This window comes from Genypterus blacodes, unplaced genomic scaffold, assembly GCF_046128005.1.
Source record: "Genypterus blacodes isolate CSIRO-AG114 ecotype Tasmania unplaced genomic scaffold, CSIRO-AGI_Gbla_v1 ptg000095l_1, whole genome shotgun sequence".
Lineage (NCBI taxonomy): Eukaryota > Metazoa > Chordata > Actinopteri > Ophidiiformes > Ophidiidae > Genypterus > Genypterus blacodes.
In genome coordinates, this window is record NW_027466899.1 from 244,019 (window position 1) to 257,645 (window position 13,627).

The 13,627-nt window shown below is 46.3% G+C and overlaps 1 protein-coding gene across 1 annotated transcript in view; it reads right to left on the reverse strand.

Annotated features, from left to right (window-relative positions):
- The window catches only part of alk (ALK receptor tyrosine kinase), a 256,210-nt gene that overhangs the window by 131,443 nt on the left and 111,140 nt on the right, over positions 1-13,627 (reverse strand). The window contains exon 3 of the mRNA XM_076159394.1: positions 10,808-10,972. Coding sequence (XP_076015509.1) covers positions 10,808-10,972 — 165 coding nt within the window. The remainder of the gene's footprint in view (positions 1-10,807; positions 10,973-13,627) is intronic.

Consider the following 13,627-nt stretch of genomic DNA (forward strand, 5'->3'; position numbering starts at 1 on the left):
ATTAGGCAAAGCGCTAATCATCTGCCGCCGTGCTTTTAATCCCAACTTGTGGAGTCGCTTTAAATGAGTCGCTGAGACAGAAAAGGGAAAAAGGCGGATAATGAAGCTGTGGATGGCTGCGTTAACCCTTTGGAGGAGGAGGAGGAGGAGGAGGGGGGTCGGGGACTCAACTTGAGCTTGGGGAGCTGAAACTGCATTGTGTTCCATTTAGTGGAATAAGCACTTGTAAATTTCAGAAGGATTATAAACATTACAGTGCAGAGGCCGCAGGGGTAAAGCAACGCTGCAGACAGAAGAGGAGAAACACCAAATGTAAACGTCCTCCGCTGCTGGCTGCTCTCATAAGCTGCTCTGTAATCACGCTGCTGTTTAATATTCAGCATTGAGGAGAAAAGATGGCGGGATTAACACGCTGGCGCTGGCGTGTGCGGCTGTAATTAAAAGGCTGTTTGTGCATAGAAAGTAAGTAAGTAAGTAAGTAGTGATCTGGTTACTGCCGCCACTACAGAAACCAATCTGTGCCGTCTCTTTGTTTAGAGCTCCCATGTGCATTTTAATGACACATACCAGTTACAGGCAAGAGAGTAGAAGCTGGAAGCAATCACACTGTGTACTGTGGAGGAGAAGCTGTGGGTGGAAGATGGGAGGAAGTAAAGAGACACAGAGATAAAACTCAGGGGGCTTATGTTGGTGGAATAATATAGTCTTAATTAATTAAAGTTATGAATCATTAACACCTCTGCATACAAACATACAGTAGATTGTGTGTGTGTGTGTGTGTGTGTGTGTGTGTGTGTCCGTGTGTGTGTTATCTGTGCTGCTTCCACCGTCACCAACTTCGCCTACAAACTAATCTGCTAATGAAAATAAAATAAAATCAATCATCCACTTCATTAATACCTAAATCTCTCAAACTTTAGAGGCTTTAGGTTCAGATTGTGTTTCTTCGTCCAGCATCCGTGATGAAGACTTCATTAGGAAGTCTCACAGAAGACGGAGACGCTCAAGCATGCAGCTGCCAGTGAGCGTGTAGAATGCATAAAGAGGCGAGTGTGAGGCTATTTCCTCTTCGTCGCCAATGAGGTCATGATGACAGAAGCAGCTTGTCAATTAACTTTGCTTGATCACAATCAGCTGGGAGCTCCATTCAATGAGGCAGAGCAGGAAGTGCTGTTGGTTTTTCTGCTGACAATGGAAGTCTGAGGACCGATCTGTTCACTCAGCTGATCATCTGCTGCTACTGAGTACAATTACATACTTAAAGTCATATGCTCGCTATTTTTACAAAATCATTTTCTGAGGAATTACCACAGACACTTTTCTTTTTTGCCTGTAGAGCATTGTGGAGATTTTTGATGCTAACTGCTGTACAGAAAACTGGAGAGGCATTAAAAAACAGACTCTATATGAACTGAACTTCTACCTTCTACGTAACGCACACACAACTTTCTGTAAGCAACGACGACGGCAACTGATAAAGGCCATTACCATGGTTACAGCTTCACACAGTACCTTTTGAAAATGCGGTAAAATACATTTAGTGTTTACTGTGTTGAATAACTTTAGTGATTGGTTGAAGAGTTAAGGCACGGATCAAATGGGGTCGGTTCAAAGGACGACGGGCGCAGGAAGACAACCAAACTGCATCGCTAACACATTACACAAATACACATTTAAAACAGCTGAGAGGTTTAAAATGCAAGGATCGATTTCGTTTATTAGCGGGAGAAGCACAACAAAGTCCCAGTGAGCGACACTCAGCTTAGCAGGGCTGAGCAGGAAGCAGCTGAGCTTAAGGGTTTGTCACACAGCTTACACGTCTCAATCTTGATTCCAGTGACTGATGCTAAAATGCTGAGGGAGGGGAAAAAGTGTACAAAGAGCAACAACTATAAGCAAGCTTAGGAACACACCCGGGTCTTTGATGTGAGACACTTCAAAGACCAGCAGGGGAACTGGAGCAAATATAGAACCCGACCCAAGATGCTGGATAAATCAAACCCTCTACTCAGCTCTGCAGGGCCCCCCAGTGAAAGCAGCAATGTGTCTGATCACAGCCCCGGGGGGGGGGGGGGGGGGGTCCTGGACTGCTGCTCACAGTGTCTGAGGCTGCCTGAGTGTGTGTTTGGCTGCACACACACACACCTTGCGGTTGCTCTCTTAAGCCAACGGCGAGTCTTCGGGGAGGCGCCGTCAAAAGAGCTCAAATTTATCATGCTTATGTTGCTGCCGTGCAGGTGGAGCACAAGTGACAAATTCTGGAGAAAAGACCTCTGGAGCCCCCTACAGCGCCCCCCCAGGGCCACACATCATCACTTTACTCCCATACAACCAGGAAGTCTGCTCCAGGATGTGACTCACGTGGGCTAAATGGGTTTAACTCAGTGGGAAACACAGCATGGCCTACAGTAAACTCCACACACACAGACGCAGGTATGAGCTCATTAAACTGTACACCCACTCTGCCACCATGCTCAGCTGTAAGCTCAGTCAGCTCTATAAGCCGACTGAGTGAGAGCAGCAGTTAGAATACGGGTAGGGAAAAGCAAAACGTTGGCCCTCTAGAAAGGGATTGACTTGACCTTTCAGGATCGATGATTGGCTTTAAGTGGACTAAGTGAGATCCCTCAGGCGGCTCAGAAGGCTTCACCTCATATCAGAGTGGATCCATTTCTAACAGCTTTAAGCAAATGAATGCAGGAGTCATTGATTGACTGGGATCTGCTTTGCAAGGTTAAATGCACTTTTTGTTTTCTATAGAAACGTCCATCTAAGCGTTCTGTGACAGGATGACAGCATGGAGGAACATCAGTTATCACTGTAGATGCAAGGTTTACATCAAAGGTGGCGGTTAACTCCTTCTGTTGTCTGAATGCTCTTAGAGGAACACGATCACGCCACATCCTGCCCACGCTCATTTGTCTCGGTCGTCGCCTCTAGACAAATTTAAAGAACGATTACCGATTCCCAGGGAGCGACGAGATCGAGGACTGTTTACTTCTGATCTCAAGCAAACACAGCAATCGATGGCGGCGTCCCCGTCCGTTTAGAGCTATGGCCAAGACTCTAGTTCAGCGTCTGTAGGAGCCTCTGCTATGAGGCAGCAGGCCCGTTTCCTCTGACTTAATGATGTACTTCACCAGGGAAAACAGTGACGAGAAGAGTGGACAGATAATTCCAGGTTCTTTCCCCCTGAAGGTATTTTCGTGTAACCGCAGGCGACAGGCTCGGTTACAAAACAACGCGCACACACACAAAGAAGGAGCTTTGGGAGTGTCAACAATGTAGCACGAGTGCACTAATTGGATAGAGTGCAGACTGTAGCCTAATTACATCAGAATGAACGTTGGGATAATGAGATTTTTTTTGGTCTTTGAAAGGTATGCTGCACTTGTAATTACTTCCTTCTGTTTTATTTGTCTTCTAACTGTAGTTCATTAAAACGTGAGAGGGAGAGAGAGGGGGAGAGAGAGGGGGAGCGAGTGGAGAATGACAGCGTCTCGGCGGCTTACTGAGGTAATTATCGTCACGGGAGATCGGTGGGTGGGCTCACGGTGACGTCGTCTGGTGGTGGAGTGAAGAGGTGATCAATCTACTGAGATCCGTGCGGGGCTGAACACTGAACTGCATGTGTGTGTGTGTGTGTGTGCCGCCGAGCTTTCACTGCTTCACAGTCCCACATTAGCAGATTTACCAACATTTCTGTGTCTCCTCCGTTTCTCTCCCCCCTGACACTCAGAGGCGGAGAGGGCAGTGTGACGGGAGTGAAAGGGAGGAACTCAGCTGCAGCCAAATTAAATGTATATTGTACACTGACAGTGGAGCTCAATCAGCCAATCATGTGTCCACCTTTGGGCTGCACGTAGCAACACGCACGCACGCACGCACGCACGCACGCACGCACGCACGCACGCACGCACGCACGCACGCACGCACACACACACACAGCTTGGAGCCTCTTCTGAGCTTGACCTGGGGGATATCGGGTCAACACTTAAGGACCTGGAAAAGAATAACTTGGGTCCATGTCTTTGTTTTTAGACGTCAATATCTCCATCACTTTACTTTCTTTTATTTGTAACTTTAACTTGAAGACTTTTGCCGTTGCATAACACTTTCTCTCATCATTGTCTGTTTGACGCTGGCCTCTTGGCCAAGGTCGCTGTAGAAAAGATTTTGAATTTCAAATAGATTGACTTGCTTAGGAAAGAGTGGGTTGTTATCTATTATTCACATGGCATGGTAAATAAAAGGCTTGTTGCCGTGCCGACGTGGCCCTTTCACCTCGCTTGTTGTCCGCGAGCGGTTCATAAACAAAAACGGGGTCGAAACAGCGAGCTTGTTGGCCAAGGCTGCCAAGGGTAGAGCGGTGCTTCAAAGCCGCTCCATCAAAGCCTCCCGGTCTCCATGGTGTGGTAACTCCTGGACTCAGAGAAGCCTTTAAGGATTACCCGTGAATGAAAACAGAGACGGCATTGGCTAATCTATACCCGCTGATTAGTCATTAGGGTCAATTGGCGATTCTGAGAGACGAATGTTGGAACGGAGTCCTGGGGCTTGGGCTTTATTCACCTGCCATTTCTCCTTTATACGCTATTTAACTACTTTCCCTTTCAGTGTAGCCGTAGAGTGCAGCAGGGGTCACGCCATGGATTCAGACCTTTGATGATGCAACGTTTGCTCTGAGCCAACTGGGTCACGGAGCTAATGGATGAAATCTCGCTATGAAAGGAGAAACGCTTCCATCTGCTGCTCTTAGACTTTGTTAAGACGGATCCTTGAGTAGCAAAACTTAATCTAGACACACTCCCAAAAAGTATTTGGGCCGAGTGTGAAAACACCATTAGACACATATTCTACTTCCTTTCATCAGTGGGAGGGGCTACAGAGCTCAATCAATTTATGGGTTATTAAAAGTTTGTAAAATGTATCCACAAAAAAGGGTTTTCATATAATAACACACTCTCCCTGAGGTTTGGCTGTGTTTAGTCCATTTCCTGGTCTTTACTCTGACATATTCAGAGTTTCTCATATCTGTCTGTCTGTCTGTCTGTCTGTCGCTTTCTCTGCTGCACTGTTACTAAACAAAACTTTAAATGTGTTGTTTCCCTCACATACCTTCAGGTATGGGACTCGAAACTGGCAACCCTCCGGTTCCCAAACAAAAGCTCTACCCACTGAGCTACTGCCGCCCTCATGTGATAACAGAGGGCAGCCAAACAATGCATAACTCTGCAAAGGCCCAAAGTTCCTTGGTTCGCACACACAGCGCACACAGGTCAACATCAGCTGGGATACAAATGCCTGCAATCTATTCTCCTCCACCAAGTTTGGTGAATGCGACTGAAATTCCTCAGAATCCGTTACTTTCTGAGGCATCTGGCTGATAATCCCACACGCAGACCAAAGCACAACCTCCTTGGCAGACATAATAACATGCTACTGACAACACAAAAGCTGTAAACATTCCCAATCTGACTCCCGGAGTACTCAGAGAGCTCTTCTGATAAGACTTCCCCGAGGCGCGTTTTTAATTCAAGTGCCCACCAGCTGCAGCCTTTACTTTCCCCCCATGTTGCTGTTTATCCTCCCAGAGAGAAGATTTACAGTGACTAAGCAAAAAAACCACTCTGCCTCGTCCCTGATGAAGACTCTTCTGCCAGCCATTGTGCAAGCCAAGATTCCTTGAAACAAACCGCTTGACAACTACCTACATAATAACGATTGCTATTTTTGCTCCATGTGTGTGTGTGCGTGTGTGTGTGTGTGTGTGTGTGTCTCTTTGAAAGAGCCATCTATCTTCACTAAATTCAGCACCCGAGGGCTGCAGAGCGGATCCCGGTACTCAATACTTTTCTCACTGCTCAGGAAAATGGTGCAATACGTGAACTAGATACACAAGAGCACGCTTTTACTATGTATTAGCACTAGTTATTGGTAGCAAGTTATTCAAAGCCATGAAACACTTTCAAAGGCACTAGAGTTCATACGAGTGTGGGTTAGGTAGGATTTCTGCCTCTCTCGCTGTCAAACGCCTCAAAAAGCTAAAAACAAACACATTTCCTGCACGGTTCCATTACCGGAGATTCCTGCTGGATGCTGACAGCTCATGAAAGATATTCCATCATTTTGTTTATACTGACCACAGTAAATGTAGTCATTAATCATCCGTACACTCCTGCGAGTCAGAGGTCTTTGCCGGTGCATTATTTTGGATCCGATCCAACGCGGAGCTGAAAAGCTACCTGGACCAAACGTGTGTTGATGTATTTTCGGAAAAACACTAACAAACAGTGTTGACGCGAAAGGGACCGGGGGCCGGGCGAAACCGGTCCAAAATCGATACTGGGCTAAGTAGACCAGATCCAAAATGCAGTTGAACCAAATGCACTCAAACAGGGAGGAAAGAGCAACACTGGTGGAGCGTGAAGAAGAGCCACCGGGGAACGAGCAGCAGCAGTGGAGTAGGAGTTCATGTTCTCCCAATCAAAGCAGAGGAGAGGGGATCACTGCTGTGCCTGACAACATCCAGCAAAGTTTATAAGTGTGAACGGCTTCTGTTTGCCTTTGAAGACGTACCCGTGTCTCTTATCCTGACCAAATGCCCCCTACGAATTCAAAATAAAACATTGGTTTGCTTAAATGCAGCCTGTCATTTGTATCATTTGCGTGTGTGTGTGTGTGGACCCATATTCCTTGATCATGACGCCGCGTTTCACACTGGTGTTGCATTCCAGAAATAAACCTCTCAGAGTCCAACTTGTCAAAGTCTGAGACGCTGGGTGAAGTTACTGCACAGAATGTTACGGCCTTCCTTCCATAACATCAAAGTCACTGTGGGGATGAGGACGTCAGACTCTGCGAGCCTTTGCCCGCTCTGCATTTTGCCTTTTTTTTATATTGTGAATCCTATAATGCTCAGCCCAGCTAAGAAAATCCAGATGACTTTCTGAGTTGGCAGACGACAGAAAGCCTGGGGGCCACTCCATTACAAACAAACAAATCAACGGCTCTGGCAAACAGTGTCGTACTCGATATCTCCCCCTGCCAGTCAGCACCCAGCTCCCCCTCGCTCTTTTCTATTCTGCCTGAAAGAGCCAGAAATCAATGCGTAATCATATTCACGCTTTTCTTTGGCAGGAAGCGTCGGGGGCAGAGTCTGAATGGGGAAGGGCAGAGGAGACCATGCAAACAATTTCCTGTCTTTGCGTCTCCTCTGTTCCATAGCATCGCAATTTCCCTTAAAGCGTCGCCGCCGTTTGAGTCTCTTTGGATTGTTCTCTGCAGAGGTTACATGTTTTCAAAATCGCCCCGATTAGCAACGCAGGCGCGGAAATCATTTTTGTTTGTTTTGTGTGCACGTGTTGCATGTGTGTTGCATTTTTTTTTCTTCTTCTTTTTACGCCTGCACCGCTCGTTATCCAGCCGGAGTGGAAACTTGATTTGCTGTGCACCGTCACATTAAAAAGGTTAATGTGTCACACCGATCTAAGATTACGTCTATGATTGTTCTTGATCTAAAGCTAACTGTCGTCTTTCATGCTAATTGCCTCGCCAAGGGCATCGTTGCCTCATCCTGCTCTCATTAGTAACTTTTCCCGCAGCACTAAGGTGGCTAATCGCCCCCGCAATTCAGCCTCGGAGGAGGAGCGGCACCGTGCACTATGTGCTGGAGTCGCACGCTAATGTGGACAGAAAATCATGATTATTACTGACAGGGTGTGCATTAAAGCAAATTAACAGCTCCTCTCATTCATACATTACATACAAAAATATAACATTAGTCACTTCCTTCCTGAGCCAAGTGAAGAATCCAGGATGAGGCGAAGCTCATAAACTGCAATCTGCACCAATCTAGCTAATTCTCCTAAAGGTTCTTTGGTATGATTATTATTGTTAACATTATTATTCAGTAGTGGTTCCCCAATATTTTTCTCTTGTGATCCCCTTCAGCTGTTTCTCAAGTTCAGAAGAAGCCCATCATGTTTGCTAAATCCTGACGATTGTCCTTTAGGCTGTAGGTTTATCAGATTAAACCTAAATCTAAAGACAAACATCTGCAGGCAAACAAGTCCAACCAAACAAACTAGTAGAGGAGCTCTCAGATAAAAGAGAAATACGGCCGGCTTCATCCCTGAGCTTAATAACCTCCGTATCAATCAATACTTTATGAACTATTAGTGGAAAGCAGTGGTTCTTCTGGTTTTAGTGCCGTTGACAGTGAAGAGAGAAGAATCCATATTTTGCCGTTCCTGATATGAGCTTTTGTGTTAACTGGGGATGAAAGAGTGAAATTGTAATTTGACAGCATGCTTGACCTGTAGGGTAAAGGCCAATGGTGGATTATGGACATAATCTTATTCCATATTTGGATCAATAACGGTTGAAGATTCATTACCTCAATAAACCAGCAGGTCAAGGGTCAAGGTTCCCCCGTAAGTGAAACACTGTTCTAGACCACACTCCCATATGATCTCTTATCATTAACCATCAATACCTAACCCATATGCCCACATTATGAATTCATGGTCGGCGGTGGCTGGACTTCATGCTAATTGTGTTAAACTTAACCAATTCTGCAGAACTTTAAGCCCTGAGCTGCAGCTCCCTGGATAAAGGGAACACTTTGCATTTAACGAGCTTCAAAGTGGAACGTCGGGATAACGTAGGTACAGTAGAAAACAGCTTTAGCCGTTCCACAGATCACAGCCATTAAGTATTCATCCCTCATTTCACTGGTGCATGCAATTTAAAAAAAGGGATGGAAATGTGTGGAGACAGCAGCTCGCCCAGCTCAATTATTCAAAACATTCTCTATCTATTGTGGCTAACTGAGGACTTGAACATCATTGTGCACACGCAGCACGTTTCCTTTGTGCTCCATGTCGCCTGGCTTCAGTCGCCATCAACTACAGAATGCCATAGAAAAGCTTAGTAGCCTCAAGATAGATTTACACCAAAATCACAAAGAGGAGCCGAGAGCGAAGACCGTTACGTTACAGAAGATGTTTCTTACCTGGAGAGCCGCAATGCTGGTTGTTGGCGTCACAGAATGTCTTGTTTACTTCTGCACATTCAGATCACACAAAGTCAAGGAGAGGTGATGACAGAGGAGCTGAGACAGAGTACCGGCACATTCCGGCGGCAAAGTCATGAAAGCGTCTGCGCCCTCAGGTGTCAGCATCTGCGTCTTACTGGTCTCTCTCTCCTCCGCCGTCCTCCCTCTCCCTCTCCCCTACAGACGGCTTTCATCGTTTTCTACCATTATTGACACCCGTACCACTTCAACAATCTCTGCTATATCATAATATAAGATATTCTTTCTTTTTCATCACGTCTACCAAACAGTTGGGAACGACTCGTCTGTGCTTCCTCTCCATCTGATCTCCGTGTTCCTCTTGATGATTTCACTGTGGTCTTACACTTTCAGCTACATTCTATTGGAATATCCTCCGTATTCTTGCGGCATAATAAGGTGAATAATCGTCTCTGTCCTCATGCTGGGTGTGCTTGTTGTTTCAGCCTGTAGTTTCACACTGTAGTGCCTTATTGCTTCGTACCTTCCATGTCTAGACTGGAGCAGAATGTCTGATGTTAGTGTGTGTACAGCTACATCCAGGGTTGTACTCAGGGTTATACTCTGTACTTCATTACTTTTGGATTGCCTCAGTGTCAAACATGTACAAGGGAGGAGACGAGAAATACCAATAAGACGACTTTTACTTAAGAGTGTTCTGTAAGACAGCTGAGCGATGGAGGAACACCCGCCGAAATAAGAGACAGACAAATAGCTGATTCATCTGTTAGCTATGTTTAAATAGACATACAACACATGCCTGCCTTCATGCCCGCCAGCTTACCTATGACCTACTGACTGTCATATGACTCCGCCCCCTAATGGTATCTCAACATGTTAGACTAATTGACTGTGGCCACTTTGCATCTGCTAGATTTTCTGTAATCAAGTCTACATCTGTGCAGCAATCCAGTCAGGCTCAGTCTATTTCTTTGCTGATGACTTTCTGCCCTTCACTCTTAACACTAACGCCACAGCCGACACCTCCGACACGCATCCTCTGCTTTAATTCACGTCTTAAACTAGAGGGAGCAACATAAGTCACACCTACAGTCCACTCTCTCTCTCTCTCTCTCTCTCTCTCTCTCTCTGGCAACTCTTTGTATCTCACTTTTCCAATTTAATCCATCACTTCACCGGTCTGGTCTCGGGCTTCTGGTTCATGATAGGAAAAGAAAACATTTAAGGAAATAAATAGACCCTTCTGTCTCCCCCCATTTCACCATCACCTCAGGAGATAAGATGACACAAACGCTTTTCTCATCTCCCACAGTATGAAAATGAATGATGCTGGAGGATACGGGAGATTTGAATGCAAAGGGCCGACAGGATGTCTGCAGACTACTGATGCAGCGTACACTCGCTCACTTGTTTACCTGGGGAAACTTTGTGAGGAATGATACGTCAGTGACACTTGGGCAAACATGCCACGCTACCCCCGCTACGCTAGCAGGTAAACCTGAGGTCGGCTGAGGCGATGAAAGTGAGACAGTCTGGGAATCTGTCTGCACAGGTCTGTGTTTGTGTTTGTGCAATGACATAACTGGCTGCCTTTGAGTGCAGAGGAGAGCCTCCAAATCACAGCCTGGGGGAGAGATGTGTAGGCAGAGTGATTGACAGGTGGATATGTGAGGGTGTAACAGGAACACAGCACACAAGGAGACACCAGGAGATCTGCTTGGTTGGAGATTGAGAAAAATGAAATTCCCCTCTGATGGAGGAACGTGATACCTTGGTTCTTACCTTCCTCCCACCCCTGGGGGCTTCCCTCCTTCTTTTCGCCCCTGTCGTTCCTGTCCTCTCGCTGGTCCCCGGCCGCCACTATGCTCCAGGTGAACTCTGGGTCTTCGGCCCAGCGTTGGTCACACGTCTTGCTGTTGCCGGGGCATCGGGGATCTGGTGAAATGAGAGGGATTCATGTCACAACCCGGAGTATAAATCCTCCACATCCACCGTGGGACTGAAGCCGGGACGAGTGTGCGTACATCACATCAGGGACAATCTAGTTTAAACAGAACACATTTGATAACAGACGAGTCTCATTCGCAAATTCAATTTTCTATGCACATTTCTGATTGAATATCTGCTGCCTTCACACCGGTCGGCTGCATTACAGTCTCACAGTGAGCTTCTGCTGTGTGTGAAGCCAAATCCCTGACAGATATAAGTTAAGATGTGACTTCCACAATGCCGAGAAACCCCCCCTTAAAAAAATTAGAGAGAACATTAAGGGTCAGCTCTCCTCTCCTTCATCCTCACTCCGTCTTGTGTCTTTACCTCCATCTGTCCTTGCCTCCCTGAGGACAAAGCTCATGTGGCGTCTTCCCTGTGGCTTAGTAAATGACAAATTGGTGTTTGAGAGGACCTGGTCACTTTGAAATGACTTCCCTCTGTAGGCCCTGGAGGAGAGGCACTCAGCAGGGTTGTATAATCGTCTCTCTGTGTCCATGTACTACTTTATTCTGCAGTTGTTTCTCTATGCTGACAGTAAGCAGGACACTGACCCTGGCAGCAGCTGGACTACAAACCTATGGAATCACTAACATATGAAACCTAAACTCTAATGATCCCACAGTGTTATGAACACAGGAGGAGTAGCCTGTGGTCAATCTTCCAGCCATTCATTCTCCATATCAGCTTATCCTGTCAGGGCCACAGGAGGCTTGAGCCAATTCCAGTGAGGCAGGGAATGCCCCGTAAAGGTCACGCCCTGTAAAGGTCACCGCTTCATCACAGGGCTAACTCTGTCTCCAACAACCCTGTAAAATTGCCAATGCCCCCCCATTGAGTCTCTGCTGCTGCAGCACACGACAGCATGCGAGGTTCATTTGATCACAGAAGATCTGAAATGGCACACAATCAGGACAGAGACGTGTTTGGAGTGGCTGAGACAGACGCCGTGATGCCACACTCAGAGTCTTGTCCTGCCTCATTCCCCTGCACCGCCCTGACCAAAGCCACACTGTGACCACAGATAGGAACACACTCACATGTAAACCCATGTACAGATGAACAGTTTACATTGAATCTAACTAGAGTTTCTTTGAGTTGAGGGAGGAAACCAGATGATCCATGTCCTCTCTACGTACCTCTCTAAACTCTGGAACACATTCAGCCAAATATATATAACTGACAAACCCTATCAGCTGAGATTCTCCAGCTGTTGTGGCTATCGCAGAGGCGGACAGCACTGAAGGTTGATGTCTGATATTTATATTAGCAGTAATCAGCTTTGTTTACGTAGGCGAACGCCCAATGCAAACTCCACTGCTAATATTTTGCCTCAAACTTTTTTTTATTTGAAACCTATCTGCTAATTATCATTTATGGAACTTGATAACTAACACACACACATGCCGTCACATCTGCTGCTGCTGCCTCACACTCCGTCTGTGTGTGTGGGCAGTCATAGATATTCAGTTTCCATCCTTCCTGCTGCATTATTAAATATAAGTGCATTAACAGATGTGGACCTAAACATTCCCGCTCACAGGGTTAAACATGTGAAACTCCGGACACAGCTGGAGGAAGTTTCTCTGGATTGAACGCTTAAGAGGAGCTTTACCTAATGAGGTGGCATCAAGGCTGCATTAGGCTGCCGTTAAATTACACGGCTGTCCACTTGAGGAGGCAGCTGCCTGTGGAGGAATTGTAGCAGAAGCCGTTTCCTAGCCACTTAGTGACAGTAATGGTAATGGCTTCCATGTTTAAAAGTTGTCGTTGGGCAAAAAACATTGATTCCTGCAGTGCTTCAGCTGGGGGACCTTGAGGGCTGATGAGACGTGGAGAGATGGAGAAGTTCAAGGTTGCGTGCGGCGCATCAGTACAGTGCAAACGGAACCTTTCAGAGTTGTGCCGCCCTGAGATCAGCACAAGGTTCTCACTCAAGCAAAATGCAAATAAGTTGGCAGCGCAGTCTTTGCTCCTTGGCTCACGGGCAACACGCGTTCACATTCGTTTAACTTTGCATTTAGAGTTTGTCGGGCTTTAAGAGGATGGTTTTCACTAAGTGCTATTACCCGTAGCTTTTAATAGCTGATGGCAACAAATGAAGAGAGCTTAATATTCAGTCAGCACAGAGGTGAAAGGCTTACAGCTCGTAGAGGCGTGAAGAAAGAAATGTTTCCATTCAAGATTAAAAAGTCCACACAGTTCAACTGCAGCTGTTTTTATTTTTCCTGTAAAATGATGTTGTGCAACTACAGTTTGTTTTCACTCATCGTGCACGATCAGGATCAGCAGCAGTGGACATGGAGCAGCTGTGGTGAGTTCATAATCACATCCTGCTCTGAAGCTGCGCGGCTCCCTCTTCCTCACACATGAGCTTTTGCTTCAGTCAGTTTGCATTCAGGACGTTAACGTGTCGCAGTTTTGTGTCGGCCTCCCTGTTGCTTTCCTCTTCTGCTGTAACCTCTGCTTCTCTGATTAAATACATGGAAATCTCAGCATCCTGCCCTTAAAATGAAAGCTATCAGACTCGTATTCCTGCATGCGAACACAGAGTTGGCAACACTTGAGAGAAACGACTGAAAGGTGGCGAGCAGGATGTGG